General features: G+C 44.4%; 1 protein-coding gene across 1 annotated transcript in view; it reads left to right on the forward strand.

Moving 5' to 3' along the window:
• Positions 1–19,875: 19,875 nt before the first annotated feature.
• NRK (Nik related kinase) overlaps positions 19,876–22,243 on the forward strand; it is a 131,560-nt gene continuing 129,192 nt past the window's right edge. Inside the window, exon 1 of the mRNA XM_061598987.1 lies at positions 19,876–20,396. Within this exon, the coding sequence (XP_061454971.1) occupies positions 20,340–20,396 (57 nt within the window). The 5' untranslated portion in view covers positions 19,876–20,339. The remainder of the gene's footprint in view (positions 20,397–22,243) is intronic.

A 22,243-nucleotide genomic window follows, 5' to 3' on the forward strand; every position in this document is an offset into this window, starting at 1 on the left:
TGGGAAAGGGTGAGTGGGAAGGGTGGGTCTTGTTTCTCAAAACGGCTCCACAGCCTTCATTCAGCAAGGATTCTCTCAACTAAATGGGAGGCAATAGGCATTATTTATTAGTCCCTTGAGGCATAGTGGTTAGAGTGTTGGACTACGACCTGGGAGACCAGGGTTCGAATCCTCACACAGCCATGAAGCTCACTGGGTGACCTTGGGCCAGTCACTGCCTCTCAGCCTCAGAGGAAGGCAATGGTAAACCCCCTCTGAATACCGCTTACCATGAAAACCCGATTCATAGGGTCGCTGTAAGTAGGAATCGACTTGAAGGCAGTCCATAAACTAAAATATAATCCCATCTCCCTCATAACCAGTAGGGAGGAGCCATACCTCAGTGTTAGTGCAGAGGCTTTGCACCCTGTTGAATTCCCTCCATGGCATCTTGGGTTAAAAAGATCGCATGGCAGGCGATGGTAAAGGCAATACTGCAGCCATTGGACAAACAGAGGGATGGAAAACCTTTTTCAGTTGTGAGGGCTGCATTTCCTTGTGGGCAACGTGCCAGAGGCCACATGCCCAGTGGTGGGCAGGGCTAGAGGCAAAAGTGAAGAGAGCGACAAATGCAGATTTAACTTTTGGACAGTATAGTTTCTGTCAGGTATTGGCAGAGATTAGCTCTGGAACAGCAGCAGTGGATTGTGGGAGCTTGTGTGATTTACCTATAAAGGAGCAGGCTTTTACCCTGCTATTCATCACTTCAGACTTGGTTGAAATAAGAAAAGCTGCTTTATTTATGGAAATCCATAGCTGATAGGAAAGGCTGTCTAGTTCTTAACGGAGTTGGAGGTTATGAAGCCCAGGCTTGGTCATTTCCCCCATGCTACAGAGGAGAGAAACAAAGGAAAGATGTCTCCTTTCTCTTGGCTGGATGGAGAACAAGCAGGAAGAGTTTGGAAAGAGTGATCAGCTTCCCTAAGGGTATCAGTTTTCAAAGGAAGGAAGAGAGGTAGATGAGCACAGGTCAGACTGGCAGTCTAGGCACCTTGGAGGACTATCTCTCTATCTCCTCTCTAGCATGCTGACTTCACCCCCCAACACTGAGTTGCGATCTTCCACACTTCCAACAGTTTCTGCACACATTAGGGATGAAAAGATCTGTCAGTTTTGGTTCTCTTCATTTCTCATTTTTCCAGTCTTAAATTCAGTTCTCATTTCTATGGCAATTTGTGATTTTCAAAAAAAAAATCCTCATGAAAATTCTTCAGCATTTTAGTGTAAATTCCTCCTAATAAACCCATTTTTGTTGGCAGTTTTGACTAATGTACACACACAAGCCATTTCTCATCCTGTAATGCATTTTTGCATGTTATTCACTCCTATATTCATTTTTGATGCACACTTTCCCCTAATACATGCCTTGTTGTGAACATTCTTTGGTTGACAAACTGCATCGCAAAATTCAAATAAGTGCAAATTTTGAAGGATGGGTTTGGTTCTTCTCTTGTTTTAGAAAGTGCAAATATGGTCAATTCAGCTTGAAATGAAAACTGAACTGAATTGCTTACCCATCCTTCACACTCACACAACCCTCCCGGTAGTCTATCCAGGCAAGCATCAAGCTTTATCAGAGGTCAAGGACACATACCAGCCAGGCAAACACACTCCAGGAGAGTGCAAAGCAGCGCTGGTGTGGGGTGTGGCCTAGTGATACTCCTGAGAGCTGGGCACAGACACTTGGAGGGATGGATGTGACCCTGAGGCCTGAGGTTCCTCTGACGACAAATACTTTGACCTGGTGTCAGGCAGCCTCCTATGCATTTGAGAACCTATGGGTGGTATCCATCTCTGGCTGCATATAAACCATACATTTAAAGCACATTTCCTCCTCCACCCCCCAGAGAATCTTGAGAACTGTCATTTACCCCCCCAGAGCTACCCCAGCACCCTTAACAAACTACATTTCTCAGGATCCTTTAGGGGGGATGTCCTTTAAATGTCATACTCAGAGCAGCCCCATTGAAATCATTGGATCTACTCTGACTAACACTGTATAGCCCGTCGTTTGCCAGTGTGGAAAACGACAGAACGCCTATTTTAAGGTTGGTTTATACAGTGATGTATTCAATTTCTTGTCGTATTGATTTTTCCTTTTAATTGGCTTTAACCTTTAAGCCACCAACTATATTTCATCCTGTTAATTATCCACATAATCTGTTTTAATTCCCAGGTGCCTTTGGGCACTGGACAGATAATTCATTATTCACAGAATGTGGATTCTAAAATTAAGCAGAGATGGATGTGTACAGAAGGGTTAACTATGTGAAAAGAGAGAATTCGCCATACTTCAGCTATGATGGGAGAGTCATGCTGTCACTCTCTTTATAGATATGAATTATGAATGAAAATATGCATTTAATAAACAATTATCTCCACTAACTCCTTGGAAATGTTCTGTTCCTCAGATATTCAAATACGGCCTTGCCAGAGCCAATCACTAAAATGAATATTGAAAATGCAGGGCTTCTGAATATTTTATAAGTGACAGAGAAAATTGCACAATACATTACAGAAGAAACAATAGTCTGGGGGGAGCAGTAATTCATTCTGCTCGTACAAACAAATGGGGAATGTTGGTTTCATTTTCCTTGCTGTTGAGGAACAGTTAACCTTCCTCTACTGTGAACGTGGACCCATTTGAGTCAAATGATTAGACTAAAGCAAACCATCCTCACACACAAAGTTAGAAGAAAGGAGTGTTTAATACTTGCAACAATTGAGACATAACTTTCATTTGACCTGCATGAGGACAATTAATGCAGTGTTTAATAGGATCACTTTGAAGGGAACGCTCAAAATATATGAAACCAATCAAAGGTTCCTTCTCGCTGTCTCTTTCTTTCTCCCTCTCTCTCCGAGCCATTTGTAATTTAAATTGTAAAGTGGGAAATCTGCCAAATAGAAACAGATGACAAGCTGTCAGCATTTTTATTGCCCTGCAATATAGCTGTGCTGGAATATAAATAAGTGTTTTACAAAGGCAGTGGGCTCAGCAGATAAGCAGATTATGAAACTCACTACTAAATGGTGAAGTTGCCTCAGTTTGAAACAGAGCCCACAGGCCTGGGTGCCTTTCGTCACACAGATATTTAGCAGGTAAAGCTTTTTGTGACTTAGAAAGAAAAATATGGGGAATGTTTGGCACGATGTTTATGTCCAGTTGCTGTAACAGAGCAGTTCATAAAAGAAGGGTAACCTTATCAAGTGCCTTGGCCAAGTCACATTCTTTGAGCCTAATAACCTATCTCACAGGGCTGTCAGGAGGCCAAAATGTTCCTGTGGGCTCTATGAAGGCAGGAGGATATACAATCAGGGATGGCCCAAGGTTCAAAGTCTCTCCTTCACGGGGCCGGCTCCAGCCTGCCCCGGGCCCCAGCACACACTGCCATGGATCGCACCGCCCACCCATTCCCTGGTTCCACCTATCTTTCTGTCCTGTGTTTTGTGGTTACACACATGCAGAGCTGCCATCAACCAAGATGGCAGCGGAGGCTTCAGCCTCTTAGGGAAACCTCTGCCGCCATCTTGGTTAAAGGCAGTGTGTGGCCTCCAATGATGTTGGACTCCATCTCCCATCAGCCACAGCCAGCATGGCCAATTGGCAGGGATGATGGGAATTGTAATCCAATAACATCCAGAGGGCCACAGTGTCCTAATCCCTAGTGTATTAGTATAAATACCACTGCTTTGCAAACTATTGGTGCAGAAGATTCGTTATTGGTGCACCCGCATTTTGATAGGATCAAATGTGCACACATATTTAATTTTAATGTGGTATTTCTCACAAACTAGGCTGGGAGAGGAAAACAGTGAGCCTAGCAAAAGTCTGGTGAAGGTCTTAGTTGTTCCACTGAATTTTAGTATCAGTTCTGGGGGGAAACTTATCAGCTTGCCATTGATGCACTGCCTTTGGATTAGAAATCAGTGCCCATGGATTCACCCTTCTTTATCCTTTGCATTCTAGAGACTTTCAGTGAAGTGGAGAGTAACACCGCCATGTGGCAAGTTGCATAGGAAATGGTCCGTATAGATTCACACACATCAGTGCTGATGGGCTCCTCTGAGCCCCTGGAGCCACTTTTGTGGCAGAAGTTCTAAGCCCCCTTCAGCAAAATGATCAAGAGAGTCCCCAAACACAGCAGGCAAGGCTAGCCCTGCCATGAGGCGGCAGACCAACGGGGGAGGGGAACAAATGCTTTTGGAAGATGCTTTGTTATTTTTAGTTGCAATTTCATCTTGAATGTATCCAGAGCTGGCTCTAGATCATAGAGCACAAATACAATGTGGAACTCTCCAAATATTGTTGGAAAGGCCATAGCTCAGTGGCAGAGCTTTGGCTTTGCATGCAGAAGGTCCCAATCCTCAATCCCAAGCATCTCCAGGTCAGGCTGGGAGGGATTCCTCCCTGAAACCCTGGAAAGCTGCTGCCAGTCAGTGTAGACAATATTGAGCTAGATGGAGCAATGTTCTGACTCAGTATAAGGCAGCTTCCCATGTTCTGGTGATGTCTGCTCCCATTCAGTCTCACCCAGCTGGATGATGGGAGTTGTAGTTCATTAACATGTGGAGGGTGCCATCCTGGCGATCCCTGAGATATATTCCATTATACAACACATCCAAGGCCATCAGAAGCAAAGTGGGAAAATTCTCAGTTGAACTACCCATAGCACTCTGTTGGACCCCTTAAGAAGTGTTTTAAGAAGGCTGCAGTGGGCATGATTTGGCTAAACTTGGGGGGACGTGCAGGACTTGTAGACTTTTTTTTAAAAAATCCAAACTGTTACCTTGCAAGAAAATACAAAAAACAGAAAAACATTAAACACATGTTAAATATTAAATGCATATTAAATATTAAATGCAGATTATTAATGTTGATTGTGAAGATTAAGATCAGTACATCTTGCATGATAAACAGAAAATAAACTATGCTAAACTGTATTTTAATAATTTAAATCTTTACACGCACACCCCAGCCGCAAATCTTCTGCATAAATAAATAATAACAGGTTTGCAATTATCTAATAGTTGTTCACATTTCTGATTAACAGATAACTTTAACAGATAACAGTTGCCATCCTATACCCATTTACCTGGGAGTAAACCCCACTGAATTAAATGGGGCTTATATCAGGGTGGATATTATAGGATTGCAGTGTTACTAACTTCAGAACCTTGGACAGCTCATTGAAAGTTCAGACTAAAACCCAGAATGGATTCCACGGCCCCACTCACATGGGGCCAACAGTTGTTGCTGCTTCCAATAGTGTACCCAGGGGTGAGGAAACTTTGTTCAGCCTGAGGGCCACATTATCTCATGGGCAACCTTCCAGGGGCCACATGCCAGTGGTGGGCGTGGCAAGGAAAAGTGGGTGGGGCAATGGATGTGACATAGATCATTGTACAGTAGGCTATACTGTAGGCATACAAAAGTCAGAGGTTGCTCTATACATACACACACCTCCATCCAGATTAGGAAGAGACACTCTCAGAGTTCAGGGATCCATTCCAGCCAAGTGCTCAGGAAGGTTGCAGAGGAGAACACCTGAGGGGCATGACCTGGGGAGATCGTGATAGAGAGGCCCTAATTTACACCCATGTTTCTTGTGTCCCAAAGCTGCCTCTGGTCAAACAGTTCTGGCAGGTTTTTAGAAGACAGCCCTGCAAAACCTAGGGAAGCGGGAGAAAATCGATTCAGTTTACATTTCAATCCGAATCTATCAGATCCACACTTGCCGAAACAATCTGCGAACCGAAACACAGCTGTCTTCCAAAATTTGCACTTATCTGAACGTTGTGATGCAGTTCTCCAGCCAGTATTTTTTAAAAAGGACTGTATTAGGGGAAAGTGTGCATAAGTACATGTGCATATGAGTGAAAATAACGTACAAACATGCATTAGGAGAAATTGCTTGCAAAAATGTGTATATTTGTCAAAACATCATCCAAAATAATTGTTTATTAGGAGAAATTTGCACTAAAATCCTGAAGATTTTTTATGAGGATTTTACAAAAAAAAATTCACAAATTGCTGCAGAAATGTGGAGAACTGAATTTAAGACTGGAAAAATGAGAAAATAAGAGAACTGAAATTGACAGTTCATTCCATCTTTAGCAAAACCTGCTTACCAAGGCTGAAGTTGTGATGACGGGGTGCACATGAGAGATACAGGGAATCCTCTTTCCAACTGTCTTCAATTGTGGGGGAGAGAGAGGAAGAAGCGCCAGCAACTGCGATTCATATAAATTATTGTGACATTGTCACTAATTACTTCAATATGATTTAATGTTTAATTACTACCCTTGACAGCCGACATATTCTGCCATTCTTCTGAAGTGTGATGTGCTAACATTGCAGGAGATTTTCCAAGACACAAAACAGCAGCTGTTATTTATTTTTTTTCCTTTTCCTACCCATCCTTTGAAATATAGGACATTGTCACATTGCTAAGCAAAAGACGGCGGTCTTCGTCAAGGATTTGGTCTGCCTGTTATTATTCCATGTGCCCAGATGGCTGTGAAATACCTTCAGACACAAACAAATGTACAGGGAAGGTGGAAAAAATAGAAAACAGTGTCTTCTGACACACATTGTTGGCACAGCCCATAGTCAGATGGTGCAACTGGGTGTGGGAATGTTACCAAGATCTGCAGGAATCAGCAATATAGGCAGCAAAACAGAACCATTGCAAAAGACAGCTCACATAACCTTTAGGCTCACTCATCATTTTCCCACTGGGCAGTTAACAATGTGTGCTGAAAAGAAGGATGATCTCTGTCCCTTTATCCCCCAAGAGCTAAGAGAAGTCTACAGATCAGATCCAGAGATGTTGCTGAACCCAGCAAAGTCAGTTTCCCTTTCCAAATGGGCAGGTGAGTTACAGGCGCTGGAAGGAGCCCAGGACTTACATTTCTTGAAGGAATAAGGTTACAAGCATTGGCCAAGTGGCCTCTGGAGTCATTATAACATAGAAGAGAGAAAACGTTATGATTCTGAAAGGCAGGTTCTAGATATATACGAGGCATCGTAATTCAGCTGGAGTATTCCGGCCACAAAGTAATCTGTCAAAACTTGGGAGGGTCTTTTCCTTTGCTTTTTTTGCAACTGTATCCATGTATGCAGGGCTCCTCCAGACAACTTATTCATCGAGCAGTCGTCCTGATTTGCTTGCACAAAGCTTACACAGAAGTCTGATTATATCTGGTCTTCACTAAGTAGTCATTCTGATTTGTTTAGGGAGCAATTACACAACAATTCATGTGCTCATCCCACTCTTTTCAATGCAGTTCCCCTCTCACTTTCCAAACTGCAAAAAGTCCTTCTTTTTTTCATTAAGGGTGCCTCCAGACTGGTGTTTTATTGCTGGTGTATTTGGCAACATGTTCTTGACACAATAGTACATCTGTGGTGGATTTATTCTGTGATTGTTTATTCTGCGATGCTTCCCCTTATTGCTGTCCGGAAGGGCTATAGCTCAACAAAAGTAGAACATTTGTGGTATAAAAAGTTTGGGGGGGGGGTTCTTCAGGAAGTTACAGGATGTACACTGATTGGAAATGAAACAGTGTGACCACCCCAAACCTTTGGCAGGTGTAAACAGTATTGAAAACAGGATGGCATATGGCCACCCGCATCATCATCACAAATCATCATGAATGCACAATAAGAGGACATCTGGAGGGGCCCTAACTGCATTGTTACTCTTGTTTCTGTGCTTTAATAAAGGTCATTGGAAGGGTAAAACCAGCAGGCATCTCTCTGAATGCCTCTCCTCCAGAGATCAAACTCCCTCAGAGCAAACTGATAGTATTGTCTTCCCTAACCCTTGAGGAAAGGGATGGGCCATAGCTCAGTGATATAGCTTCTGCCCTGAATGCAGAAGGGCCCAGGTTCAATCCCTGGCATCTCCAGGTAGGGCTGGGAGAGACTTCCTGCCTGAATTCCTGGAGAGCCGCAGCCAGTTAGTAACAGTGCAATCCTGTACTGAGCAGGATGAACTAATGGTTTGACTCAGTTCCTGTGTTCTCCTTCTTTTCCTTCCTAGATTCTATTAACCAGCCTCCCTCTTGACTGACAGCTCCTAAGGCCAATCTCCAAAGCCTGCTAGATCACTTCATTCTACAGCAAAACCAGGAAATGCAAGGCAGAGGGGCAGGGCATCACCAATGTCGACCACTTCTCCCACCAACAGCATCAGTAGCCCTTGGCCACTCCAATACTGGGCAAAGTAGCATCTTTTAAAAGATGGGAGCGCAACAGGGGAAACATAGGCATGTAACAGTTTAGCGGCAGTGTCTGGATTCTCTGCAGCTGAGTGAGTGAGTGAGTGAGTGAGTGAGTGAATGAATGAATGAATGAATGAATGAATGAATGAATAATGTCAATTCCAAAGCAAATAGCTAAGGTGGAGATAGATCCAGTCAACCTCTGGGATATCTTGTGATAAAAATGCCACCTGGGTGAAACACCCATTGTCTTCTCAATGTGATATGATAAAGCTATCCTGAGTCATGATCCAAGAGAATTAGAATGCCAAGCTTTTCAGGACTTGGGAGTAGGGGACAGATGAAGGGGATGGAGCAACTCCCCTATGAAGAAAGGTTGCAACATTTGGGGATTTTTAAGTTTAGAACAAAGGCAAGTAAGAAGAAACGTGAGAGAGGTATATAACATTGTGCATGGTGTTGAGAACGTGGACAGAGAAAACCTTTTCTCCCTCTCTCATAATATGGGAACTCGGGAACATCTATTGAAGTTGGATGTTGGACAATTCAGGACAGACAAAAGAACGTACTTCTTCACACAGCGCATAGTTGAACTCTGGAATTTGCTCCCACAAGAAGCAGTAATGGCCACTAAACTGGATGGCTTTATAAGAGGATTAGGTCACATTTAAAGCACATGGCTTCCCCCAAAGAATCCTGGGAACTGTGGTTTGTTAAGGGTGCTATGAACTGTAGCTGTGAGAGGGGTGAACTACAGTTCCTAGGATTCTTTGGGGGAAGCCATGTGCTTTAAATGTGTGATGCAGACACCTTAGACAAATTCATGGAGGATAAGGCTATCAATGGGCTACTAGCCATGGCGGTTATGTTCTGTCTACACTGTTGGAGGCAGTATGCCTATGAATGCCAGTTGCTGAGAACCACAAGTGGGGAGAGTGCTGTTGTATTCAGATCCTGCTTGTTGGCTTCCCGGAGGCATCTGGTTGACTACTGTAAGAACAGGATGTTGGCCTAGATGGGTCACTGGCCTGATCCAGCAGGCTCTTCTTATGTTCTTATTTAGAAACTTCAGTCTGCATTTGGTCACAGAAGAAAGGGGCTGACCTCCATGGTCCCTTCCAGCTAGGGATGGGGGAGAAAGGCAATTCAGTTTGCATTTAAATGCCACTTTCCAAAATAATATGCGGACTGAAACACAGCCATCCTTTGAAATTTACACTTCTTTGAATTTGCAGTGCAATTCCCCAGCCAAGCAATGTTTACATGAATGCACTACTACAGAGAGCCAATGTGGAGTAGCAGATCTGGGAGACCAGGGTTCAAATCCCCACTCAGCCATGAAGCTCAATGGGTGACCTGGTGCTAGTCACAGCCTCTCAGCCTAACCTTCCTCACAGGGTTGCTGGGAGGATAAAACAGATAGGGAGGAGAATCACATATGCCACTTTGAGCTCCATGGAGGAAAGGTGGTATATTAATATAATCATAAATGACATAAATAAATATTAAAGTGAGCATAACAATGCATATATTAGTGAAAATAATGTACAAAATGCATTATAAAGGAAATTGCTGTGCAAAAATGTGTATAAGGCAAAATGGCCAAAAAATGTGTTTATTAGGAGAAATTTGCACTAAGATTCTGACAAAGTTTCATGGGGACTTAAAAAAAAAAGAATTTGCAAATTGCTGCAGAATTGTGGAGAACTGACTAGAAAAACGAGAAAGTGAGATAACTGAAACTGACAGATCAGTCCATTCCTACTTCCAACACTAAAATTCTATTTGATTCCATGAATTTTGCATCCAAATGTATGTTGTTGATGTTTCAGGCTTTTTATCAGACAACCTGATCTGTGCACTGATTCCCAGCTGGGCCAGGGTTTGTTCTTCTCGGATAGGCCTTACTGCTGCTGCTGCCAGCCTCTATTTCTGAAAACAAAAGTGATTCGTAATGGACTATAATAGAAAACATCAAGCAGAGACTCCCAAGAAAGAGGTCAGAGAGGACTTAAGCAGCCAGACCTCCCAGGGGTTTAGGAACAATTGGCAAAATCCATTTCATTAAGTCTGTCCAGTGGGGACTTGGCGCAAGTTAGCCCTAATAGGATTTAAAAAAAAAAATGCATGCAGGCCTTTAGCCTCCAAATCAGAGGTTTCTTCAGTCCTGCCAAGCTGAACAATGGGATAAGAGCCCAAAATAATTACAGTCTAATGGTTCAGGGGAAAGGAGTTGTTGATCTCAGTCGGGTCCCTAGTGGAAAGGTGTCTGAATTACACTTGGAAGCCATTTCACTTGCCTCGCCAAGGAAAGAATAGCTAAATTTGGCACAGCAACTAGAGCATCATCTACCATATATAAGGGTCTTTTATTCCTAAAGTAAGGATGAGGGAATGTTATTAGACAAGAGAGCTATAAAGATGCCTTGTTGCCAGGGGAATCACTAATTTTAACCTGAGAACATATCTACAATATAAATTTATAACACTGTTAGGAATGGATGGAACACTCTTCTAAACTATACATTTAATAAAGCACTATTATTCCATTTTAAGCAGTCATGGCTTCCCCAAAGAATAATGGGAATTGTAGCTTGTGAAGGGGTGCTGAACGTTGTTAGGAGGCTGGTCTATTCCCCTGAGACAGCTGGATAGAAGGTGCAAACAAGGCTGGGACTCCTGCACCTTTAATAGCTGGAAAGAAGGTTCTAAAGGGACTGGGGCTCCTGCACCTTTAACAGTGTGATAGAAGGTGCGAAAGAGGCTGGGGCTCCTGCACCTTTAACAATGTGATAGAAGGTGCAAAAGAGGCTAGGGCTCCTGCACCTTTAACAGCTGGATAGAAGATGCAAAAGAGGCTGGGGCTCCTGCACCTTTAACAGTTGGGTAGAAGAGGGAATTTCACCCTGGAGTGGAGGACACATCTGATCTGCTGAATGCATGCATGTATGCAGGTTGCTCCAGTGCTGTTTCTGCCTCACATACATTCATAGATGTCCTGATAATGTCTGAAAGGACCTACAGTGTTAAATAGATCAGAGACTTGGGAGGTAATGTGTGAACCAATCCTGAAACATCATGCTGTGTAAAAGCCTGTGTCTGTTTTGCTACATTATTGGTATACTCCAAGATACTTTTGGTTCGTTTGAAGGTTTGAACTAATTATAGAAGGTCCTCAGCTCTCTCCAGCCCTGTGGTCCCCTGGATGTGCCACATATGTTCCCAACTTTTCCAGCATTTTCTGCATGAAAATGAGGGCAGATGTACCACTTATTTGAGAGTATCTGAAAAGTGGTGGCTGTGGCATGAAATAGCGCAGGAATCCCAAATACAGTTGAACCATACAGAAAGCAAACATGAGATGGGAAAGGCAGGGAGGGGAGAAAGGCAATTGCTAAATAAATGACAATGCTTTTTTTTCTTCACACTGGTGTAAAGGGAAAACATAAAGCTACGGATTATGTACAAGTGAAGTAACCCATCTGTCTGAGCAGGCAAGCCATTGCAAAAAAAAAAAAAAACAGTCTCTGTAGAGTAAACTTCAATCCACCATTGCCGCCCTCCAAAAAAAAGTGAAAGGTAAATATTGTAAAGCTAACCCAAGTGATATTCCTGCATTGGCCCATGTTTCCTCTTTTTAAAAGTGGGAAACATCTCAAAACCAGAAGAAGAATACTGCAGATGGAGCAAGAGAAAGGAAGTAAATATTGTTTGTGAAAGTGAAAAAGGGAGCCAGTCATGCGCCTTCCATGAATGGAATATAACATTTCAAGATGTATTATTAAGGTAGAGGTACAGAGCTTTTTTCCTATGAAGGGCCATTGATCCCTCAGAAAAGTCAATCAGAGTCTATAGCTGATTGTAGGTGGGGCCAGATCCAATAGTGGGTGGAGCCTGTACATGTTTACCCAGAGGTAAAACCCACTATGTTCAGTATGAATTTTAATCCCAGGTCAGTGTTACAACATCTGGATTTCAGTCTTACAACATCTGGAGGTAAACATGATGGCTACCTGTGCATTAGACAAATTCATGGAGGGGGGTATTCTCTCTGAATAGAAAGAGGTCGGCCCTCTCATTTGCACACACACATTAACCAGGATAGGTAACTGGAACCTCCATGTTCAAAGACAGTATAACTCTGAATACCAGTTGCTTGGGAGCAACAGTAAGAGAGATAAGAGAATCCTTCCAGATGATGTTGAACTACAAGTTACATAAGCTCCAGCCAGCACAGCCAATGGTCAGAGATAATGGGAGCTGTAGTCCAGCAACTGGAGGGCCACAGGTTCCCCAGCCCTCCACAGGCTTTTGCTGTTACTCCTGGCTGCAACAAAGCGAAGGAGACAAAGATAAGCCTAATTCTTAAGCAAAGTCATCTGAGATCATCTATGCACCTCTTATAATCCAGTTCCAAGCATGCTTGCTCAGAAGTATGTCTTCCTGAACTCTGTGGGCAAGTTCCCCCTTTTATATTAGCTTTTAAAATCTTCTGCTTGGTAACGTACGCCTTGCAAAGTTATCCTGCTTCAAGGAAGACTGATTTCAAATTATATTGAAATACAATTTGGATGGTCATGATGTGCAAATACAAACAGCCCTGAAGACCAACAAAATAGTAAAATTGCAAACAGCCCTCAGATTGATATTTACTATACAGGAGGAAAAGTCCTCTATAGTCACCACCAGACATGCATTTCAGTCGTTAACTTACTGAGGGGCAACTCTTCCTGTCTTGTCTGGCTATTCAGGAATTGGTCAGAGAGGAAGTGTTCATTCATCATCTCCTTTTGGATATCCTGTGTATCTTTACAGCCAGAATCTGGGAGAAGAAAAATATTATTTTTCTTACAGCTTGCTGGACAATTATTACTGAATCAGTGATGGTGCAATGTCCTCATTCTGAGATCTGTTTTGAGACTTGGGACACTCTAGAACCCCATATGGTTTTGAAGTTCAGTCTTGACCTTTAGCTCTTTGCTTTCTGCTTGAATTCTGTGAGCCAAATATTTTAAGGGCCACTTCACACATTCCATTTTTATGTACACACCGAAGAAGGTTTAAGAGAAGCATGAATTGACAAATGTATCATATAGCTGTGATTGACTGCAGCTGGTTCCAGTGTCCACCCTGGATGCGCTTCTGCTTTACAAAGTTTATGTACACAGCTGCCTTAAGAATACACTTAACATTCAGCCCCTTAACCAAGGATGGGAAACCTGCAGTCCTCCAGATGTTGTTGGATTTCAGCTGCCATCAGACCCACTCAGCAAGGCCAATGGTCGGGGTGATGGAAGATGAAGAGCCACAGATTCCCTGACTTAAAGGGTCATTGAAAACCTCCAAAGGAGATGTGTGTTTTTTCCCATTCTTTGGTGTTGCCCTACCAATTCAGAGCACTGAGATACACATGCCTACAGATCTACAACGGACTGTAGCTATTCTTGCAAAATCAGCAGCTCCAAAAATGCCATAAGATCATGAGGATTATGCAATCTTCTGTAGATGTGTCCTAAAATTCATGGAGGATGGTCTCCATCCTGTTACAGGCGGCGGCAGTGGCGGCGGCTGCAGCAGCGGCTGCAGCAACTGCTGATGATGGTGATGATGATGATGATGATTTCATGCTCAGTATTATGTATGTACCAAAAGATCTCGTACAGACAAACAGTGTAATCCTATGCATGTCTACTCAAAAGTAAGGGGCCTTTCAGACATCCTTTTTATTGTGCATTCTTGATTATTTATTTTCATGATGACATTGGGGCAGTTATATGGGATCCCATCAATCCTATTAACTTTTTTTATACCACAATTTTTTGTCCCCTTTTGTTGTGCTATAGTGCAAGAGTGCCCCTCCAGACAGCAATAATCCAGTAACATTGGGGAAGCATCACAGAACTAACAAAGCGGAATGATATGTGAATGGTCCAGTAGAAATCCACCATGAATGTGTTGTTATTATTGCATCAGTGACATGTTGCAGAATTTACCCACAAAGAACCACCAGTCTGGATGGGCCCCAAGTGTCACTGAATAGGAGCTTATGTATTGGATTGCAGCCTAGGTGGTAGTTTATTTCCTGCTATTCTTCCCATCCTTAAACTTCTGAATCTTCATGAGCTTGCTTAGAATGAAACTGAAGGCATGTAGTTTCATTTCCCTGTTCACCATTGATTGTCTTGCCATTTGAATGGACTATTTCTTTGTGTGTTTCTTCAGTAAAAAGCAAATAATGTAAAGAGCAGGAGGTTGTTTTTCAATTACTATTCAAATGCTTTTAACTGGTATTGTGTGTATGTATTTGCATCAAGCCCCAGCCAGTGCAATTCATATGTAAAGTACATCAAACATAAAAATGCAACGGAAGAGATAAAATTGTCAGATTAAAAACTACACAAATGAAAATTGAGAGTGCCACAGTAGCCCCTATTTAAACGGCAGCCGTGAGAAAATTTGCAGACTTTACTGAGTTGGCAAGGGCGGGGCAAGGAAGGTCACATAAAAATTGGGCATTTATGCTTTAGACATTTATCTGCTGCTGTCCTTGTTGTGGGTATGTGCTGTTTTTCCTGTCTCCTTTTTATGGCACTTAACAGTTTAGGCTGCAGTACTTTCATAGTACTAGTTACCTGATTGTCAAATGCGCAAAAATATCCATCACCATGGATCTCAACTCCACCACCACTTGGGGATCTGCATTGTAGAGTGAAATCCTCAGTACCTCCAGCTATGGATGAGTGATGCTGTCAGTTCTGGTTTATCTCAGTTTCTCATTTTTCAAGTCTTAAATCCAGTTCTCCGCAACCACACATCATCAGTTTGTGATTTATTTTTTAAAAAAAAGTCCTCATGAAAATTCATCAGCATTTTAGTGTGGATTTCTCCTAATATAGACTTTTTTGTACGCAGTTCTGCCTAATACACACACTTTTGCAAAGCAATTTCCCCTCACTTAATGCATTTGTGTATATTATTTTCAGTTATATATGTATTTTTATGCACACTTCAGCCTAGTGCTTGTGCGTATTTTTGTATGTTGCTTGGCTGGAGATCTGCTTTGCAAAATTTGGAGCAGTGTAAATGTTGAAGGATGACTGTACTGTTTCTGAAAGTGTGAATTAGACAGGTTTGCCTTTAAATACAGACTGCATAGACTTTCTCCCCCATCAGCACCACCAAGCAACTTCCACCCCTGCCAGTCCTTGGGCGAAATGACATTTCCTCTGCTGAAAGAAAGGAAGTTCCTCTTCTCACTTCCCTTTTCCAAGCAAGCATTCTTTAGCTTTAATGCTATTTTTTTTACCAGCTTTCATGCAATGGGGGTTGGCAGATCTATTTTCAGCATTCTGCATTTCTTTCAACATGGCCTTCAGAGTGATTCAGGGTGGATTTTGTATAAGGTTGCCAACTTGTTTTGGTTGGCCTTGCTCCTGGTCTTCAACAGCAGCTGGAGAAGCAGAAATTTAGTGGGCAAAGCTGTGTCCACATCAGTTTAACAGCACTCTAAGGGGGAGGTGGGAGGGAACCTTTGCCTGCTAAATTTCTGTGTTTCAGAACATTAGGTGAGCCATGCTCACTCATCGCATTAGCGCAGTTCGAGGGCACATTTCGGCCAGTCAAAAGGACTCAAGGAGAGTGCAAAGCACAGTCAGTGGAGAATGGGTAGCCTGGGGAGATTCCTGAGGCCTGAAGCTCTCTATTTAGCCCCAAGGCACAAGGTCCCCATCCCTGAGTTAAACTGACCTACATGGCAAACCCTCAGAAACAGATTTGGTGATAGGGTTTATATCTGGAAGTCAAAGAGCACACAAGTCAAAAATTAGCCTCATCATAGGAACCTAGGAAGCTGCCAGGGCCCAGTATTGGGCCTGTATATATAGCCCAGTTTTTCTTACTCTGACTGGCAGCAGCTCTCTAGGGTAGGTAGATTTCCCATTATATATATATAGTATTATTAATTTTTAAAATTATTTTTACATTTTCCTAATATTCATTTTTTAAATTTTATTTCTATGCATCTATGAAATGGAAATGGACTGCCTTCAAGCCAATTCCTTATGGTGACCCTATGAATAGGGTCTTCCCCCACAGAGCTACAGTTCCTAGAGTTTCCTAGGAAGAAGGATTGATTGTCAAACCACTCTGGGGATTGTGGCAAGGGAACACTCAGACACACTAGGGTGCAAGCTAAGCTTTATCCCTGCCCTTGATGAGCACAGCTGAACTAAACCTGTCGCCTGATTCCTTTTGCACAGCCCAACCTCATTACCTGCATAAAGTGGATTCTGCTCCATAAACACTACGAAAAATGAAATGGACCGCCTTCAGATCGATTCCCACTTATGGCGACCCTATGAACAGGGTTTTCATGGTAAGCGGTGTTCACAGGTGGTTTACTATGGCCTTCGTCTGAGATGCAGTGACTGGCCCAAGGTCACCCAGTGAGCTTCATGGCTATGTGGGGATTCGAACCGCAGTCTCCCAGGTCATAGTCTACTCCCCGGTCATACTCTAACCACTACGCCACGATGGCTCTCATGCATCTATACATATAATAAAAAAGGAAGCACCAAGCTGTGCAGTTTGCAGCACCACAGACAGGTGGCGCTGTGAATTGCAGCATGAATGCATCTTCCCACAGACACCTGCACATCGCTTGCACCGCCCGCAGCTGCTCACCTGGGCAAGCAGACAAAGCAGTAGTGGCAATCTTGGCGAGCAAGCGGGCAGCCTCAGTACGGCAGCAGTCTTGGTGGTTGGGTGTTGTGGGCACAGCAGGTGGAAGGCCAGTGTGCAGCGTAGGCCAGTGTGTAGCGTAGGCAGTGGCGGTGGCAGCCTGAGCAGGTGGGTGGGAGGCCAGTGGGAGGCCTAGATATGCTGCACGGCAGCAGTGTTTATCTGGGGCAGGGCAGCAGAGGAACAGGCAAGGCAAGTGGGCTGGAGGAGTGAGTGAGGGTGCCTGAGGGGAGGGGGCTGGTGAGGGGAGTGGGCAGAGGAACAGAGCAGCTTCTCCCCTTTACCTTTGTACAGCAGGCTATGCTGTACCCGCACAAAAGCCAGAAGTGTCTACATACCCACCCATCTCTCCATCCAAGGAAAGCAAGAATCATTTTGACTGTTCAAGGACACACTCCAGGCAGGCAAAAGCACTTGAGGAGAGTGTGGAACAGGGCCAGTGAGGGGTGTGGCCAGGAGAGTGGCCGTGGCCGAGGGAGAGTCTGAGGGCTGAATAGGCCCCTGGGCCTGAGGGTCCCCACTCCTGAACTAGGGATGGGGGAGAATTTCGATTCAGTTCGCATTTCAAGCAGAATTTATCAAATTTGAACTTTCCGAAGCACTATGAGAACCGAAACACAGCCATCCTTCGAAATTCGCATTTATTAGAATGTTGGGATGCAGTTCGCCAGCTAAACAACATTTACAAAAATGCATGTATTAGGGGAAAGTGTGCATCAAAATGAATACCTGAGTGAAAATAACAGGCAAAAAGGCATGATGTGATGAGAAATGGCTTGCAAAAATGTGTACATTTGTCAAAACTGCCTACAAAAATGTGTTCATTTGGAGAAATTTGCACTAAAATGTTGGAGAATTTTCATGCGATTTTTTTTTTAAAAAAAATCACAGATTGCTGCAGAAACCTAAAGAACTGGATTAAACTTTAGAAAAGTGAGAAACTGAGTGAACTGAAATGGACAGATCTTTCCATGCCTATCCTGAACTAAGGCTGATTCCCAGGTACAAAGTGTGCCCTGGCCAGTGTGAACTGTATTGTGCTATGCATCCGAGTCCTACAAGCGTTGACTTAGAAATACGTCATACGGAGTTCAACCAGGCTTACTTCCAAGGAAATATGCACAGGACTGCAGTGCGCAAAAGCAAAGTGCCTCTGTATCTTAGCTTCATACGACTGCTGTGTTGAGTCTCTCTTAAGTGCCCCTTTTCTCTTTCTATTGTCAGCTGCTTCTCTTAGTTTTAGCATAGTTTTTAATCTTTGTAACTTTTGTAGTTATACTTTTGAAGGTTGGTTTTGAGTGCTGTTCTTCCTTAATCATTTCTCTCCTGCTTTTCTAAATACGTTTGGGTGAGGGTCTTTTTTTAAAAAGTGGGCTGCTTCTGTTGCTTCATCTCTTCTGGTTTGCCTGTGGTGTTACTTGCTAGAGCAAGGAGGGGGTGGGGGTGGCATTAAAAGCCTTTTTTGAACTGGGGGACACACCACAGAATTGCTTTTGAAGTCCAACGAGCCTCTTGGAATCTCCTTTAAGGAAATTGCTTAATGATTTATTTCAGCACGCTGCCCTCCTGCTGTCTGGATCTGCAGCCACCATCGTATGCTGTTAGAGAGCTGTGTGACTCAAGTAAATTCTGTAGAACCAACTCAAGGACACTTTCTTAAGGATTCATTTATGCCCAACCCAAACTTTTCCTTCTCTTTCTCTCTCTCTCAAATGTCAACTTTTAAAAATGGTGGCCTGCAGGAATCAGATGTGCTGAGTCAGTGCCTACATGCTGAACCCAAACCACCATGTAGGCATACCTCAACAAGTGGGATTCTGTTCAAGGCAATTCAGATCCAGGCCGGTTGCTATCTTAGAAGAGACATTCTTCTGAGCACTGAAAAAGACATGCTGCAGCTGCATAGGCCCCACACATTTAAAGGATGTTATTTCCCCCAAAGAATTCTGGGAACTATAATTTACTCTCCTCACAAGCTAAGAATCCCCTGGACCCTTAACAAACTACAGTTCCCAGAATTCTTTGGAGAAAACCAATGTGCTTTAAATATATGGTGTCTACATAGGGCCTCAAGTCAAACTGGTGCTGCCGTCCACTCAACTGGAAGGCCTCATCTGCACTATACATTTAAAGCAGTTGTTAGGAGAAGCCATGTCTGTTTAAAGTGGCATCATACAGCCTTAAATGTGTAGTGCAGATAGAGCCATAACATCATTATCCTGTCTTTCCTCTGAAGAGGTCAAAGCAATTTTAAGAATGTAAGAGCCTGGCTGGATCACGCCAATGGCCCATCGAATCCATTAGTGTTAAATCACTCTGAGAATTGTAGCTCTGTGAGGAGGAATAGGGGTCTCCTAAGCTGGGAAAAACAGAAGGGAGTAGAAAATGAGGAAGGCCAAACAAGAGATGGATTGATTTTATAAAGGAAGCCACAAACCTGAACTTACAAGATCTGAGCAGGGTGGTTCATGACAGATGCTATTAGAGGTAGCTGATTCATAGGGTTGCCATAAATCGTAATGGACTTGAAGGCCCATAACAACAACAACTCTCAGTGCCCTTTACAAACTATACTTCCCAGGATTCTTGGGGGGAAGCTGTTTAAAGTGGTATGAAACTGCTTTAAATGTATAGTGCAGATGGGGCCTAAATATGTGTGTGCAGAAACGGGGGTGGGGTGGGGGAGAGAAAGAAACTCTTTTCGTCCCCTTTGGGTAATAGGAGGCAGAATATCTGGTCTGACAGCCCCTCTGCGCCCCCTCCCACCAGCTCCAGCTGTTGCATCAACGTCTCTCCTCCACCACCATCACCCTTCTCCAGCTCTGTCCGGCCCGGCCGGCCTCCCGGGCGCGTCACTTCCTTGCAAACTTTCCCGAGGATATCCCGGTGCAAAAGTTGTTTGTCTTCAAAGCCTCAAGGCTGCGGGGCTGTTTCCTCGCCCTCTGGCTGCGGGGGGCAAGGGGGGGAGAGAAAGAGAGCGCTCTTTTTCTCTCTTTCCTTTTCTCTCTCTTTTTTCCGGCTTTGCATGTCAGGTTTCCTGTGTTTGTCAGCGAGAGACAAATGGCAAGCATGGACAGGCTGCCTGGCAAGGGCTGAGCCGCCGGGACCGTTAGACCGGCGAGGGGGGAAGAGGAAAAGAAGGCGGAAAAAAAGGGACGGCTGAGCGTTTCGGGGGGGGGGCCCTCCCCATCAAGCATCCCGGAAAGGGGACTTTTCTCCCTCTTTGCTTTCTTTTCTTTTATTGCAACTGCAGTTTTGCCTGCAGCGGCTCTGCCTGCCCCGAGAGCGCTTGCCGAGCGCCGGCTAGAGAGCGCTGCAGCCCCCCTTGAGCCATGGCCAGTGACTGCGCGGCCAGGAGCCTGGATAGCATCGACCTTGCTGCGCTTAGGGTAAGTGGCTGCCTAGGCTGGGAAGGAAGGGACGGAACCGGGCGTGGAAGGCGGCCGGGCACTGGTGGGACTTCTCCCTTCTCAGCCAGCCCCCTCCGCTCCGTGCCTTAGCTCCGCGGCAAAGCATCTGTTGCGCGTGCGGAAGACCCTAGGCTCCATCCCCTGAACCCTCGAAGAGACACTGCCGGCCAGTGAAGACGGTGCTGGGCTACCTGGACCGGTGATCTGACTCGGTAGGAGGTGTATGCCTGGCTGATCCCACCACGTGCTTGGAGGAGGGACGAGTAGACCTGCTCAGTGGTGGAGTGTCTGCCTTGCATGCAAAAAGGCCAGCTTCAATCCCTGGCCAAGTAGGGCTGGGACAAACTCTGGAGAGCTGCTGCCAGCCAGTGCAAACAGCACTGACCTGGATGGACCAGTGGTCTGACTCCGGATCAGGCACTCCAATTTAACCCAATTAACCTAATTCAGAAAGTACAGGCAAATGAGTGCTTAACTGCTTCTGGTAGGGAAAAGTCCCTAGTCCAGACCCCTGGCCACGGAGTACAGCCACTGGCTGTAGATCCTGTGTTCTTAGAGGGCTCTGAGCCAGTTCCCCCCTCCTTCCTCCATAAAGGGGGAAGTGTTGGGGGGCGCACTGATGATGCTTCCTTTTCCCAAGATGCTACCTCCCAGGAAGCACCACGAAGCTTTACTGGTCGAGGAGGAGAGGTCTTGCAAGGACCTCATAGTGTGATCTGGTAGTTCAGCTCTTACAAAGCATCCTTTGTGTCTCTTAACAGTTGGTGACGTTGGGTTGCACCCAGGCCAGTCAGTTGAACTTAGTTCCCGTTGAAATCAACAAGCGAATCATGGCGTGATTTGAATGAGAATTAGTTGCAACTGTCCAAATCCAGTCTGTTGGTATTAATGGGTTGTATTCAGCTACGTGCTACTCAAGAGTAAATCCTTTAAAATTAATTAACCAAAGTTACTCATGGCTGTTAACTTTAGTTGACTAGGACTAGCATGGAATACCAACCATTTTTATTAGTGCTCAAAGAGCTTTGCATGCAGTGGTCTGGCTGCAGACGAACACACTGCTATACAGGTCTGCTCAGAAGTAAGTCCCATTGAGATCAAGGGGGCTTGCTCCCAGGTAAGTGAATACAGGACTGCCACCTATGCAAGTTATTATTTATACCAAAGCCTCTCTGACTCACAAAATAAAATATTCAATCATTTTTAAAATATGCACAAGGAAATCAAACCATAAAGCAACCCCTCCATCTTCTCCCCCCACCCCAAATGTAGGCTAGACCACCACAGCAAGGAAATTAACACTTAAAGTCCTAGGAGAGAAGGAATGCCTTTGCCTCTTGCTGGAAAGATGTCAATGTGGGGGCCCGGCAAGCCTTCCTGGGGAGAGCTTTTCATAGATGGGGAGCTGCTATCAACCGCAGGAGGGGGCACACAGAGAAGGGCTTCTAAAGATGACCTCAGGGTCCGGGCAAGTTCTTAGTTGCGCTTATCTTCTATTGAAACCAGTGGGACTTGAGGTGAGGTTGGACTGAGTTTAACTCAGTCTGGATTCAGCCTATTATCTCAGCCTTGAAGAGCAGGTCTTTTCAAAGTAGTGACTGTTGTTCAGTGAAGATCCTAAGGTCCTCTCCCAGTCATCTCCAGGGAAAAGGATCAGGTTTCAGGTGCCTGAGGCTTGTGCCCAAATACCGTGGCAAGACACTGCCAGTCAGAGGCTAGATGGACTGATGCCCCGACCGGGTAAAAGGAAGCTAGCTTCTAGTCTCCTTATTGCAAATTAATGGTGCATGCTCTAGGATTCCTACATGGGCCTGCAGAAAGGGATA

This window comes from Rhineura floridana, chromosome 16 (genome assembly GCF_030035675.1).
Source record: "Rhineura floridana isolate rRhiFlo1 chromosome 16, rRhiFlo1.hap2, whole genome shotgun sequence".
NCBI lineage: Eukaryota > Metazoa > Chordata > Lepidosauria > Squamata > Rhineuridae > Rhineura > Rhineura floridana.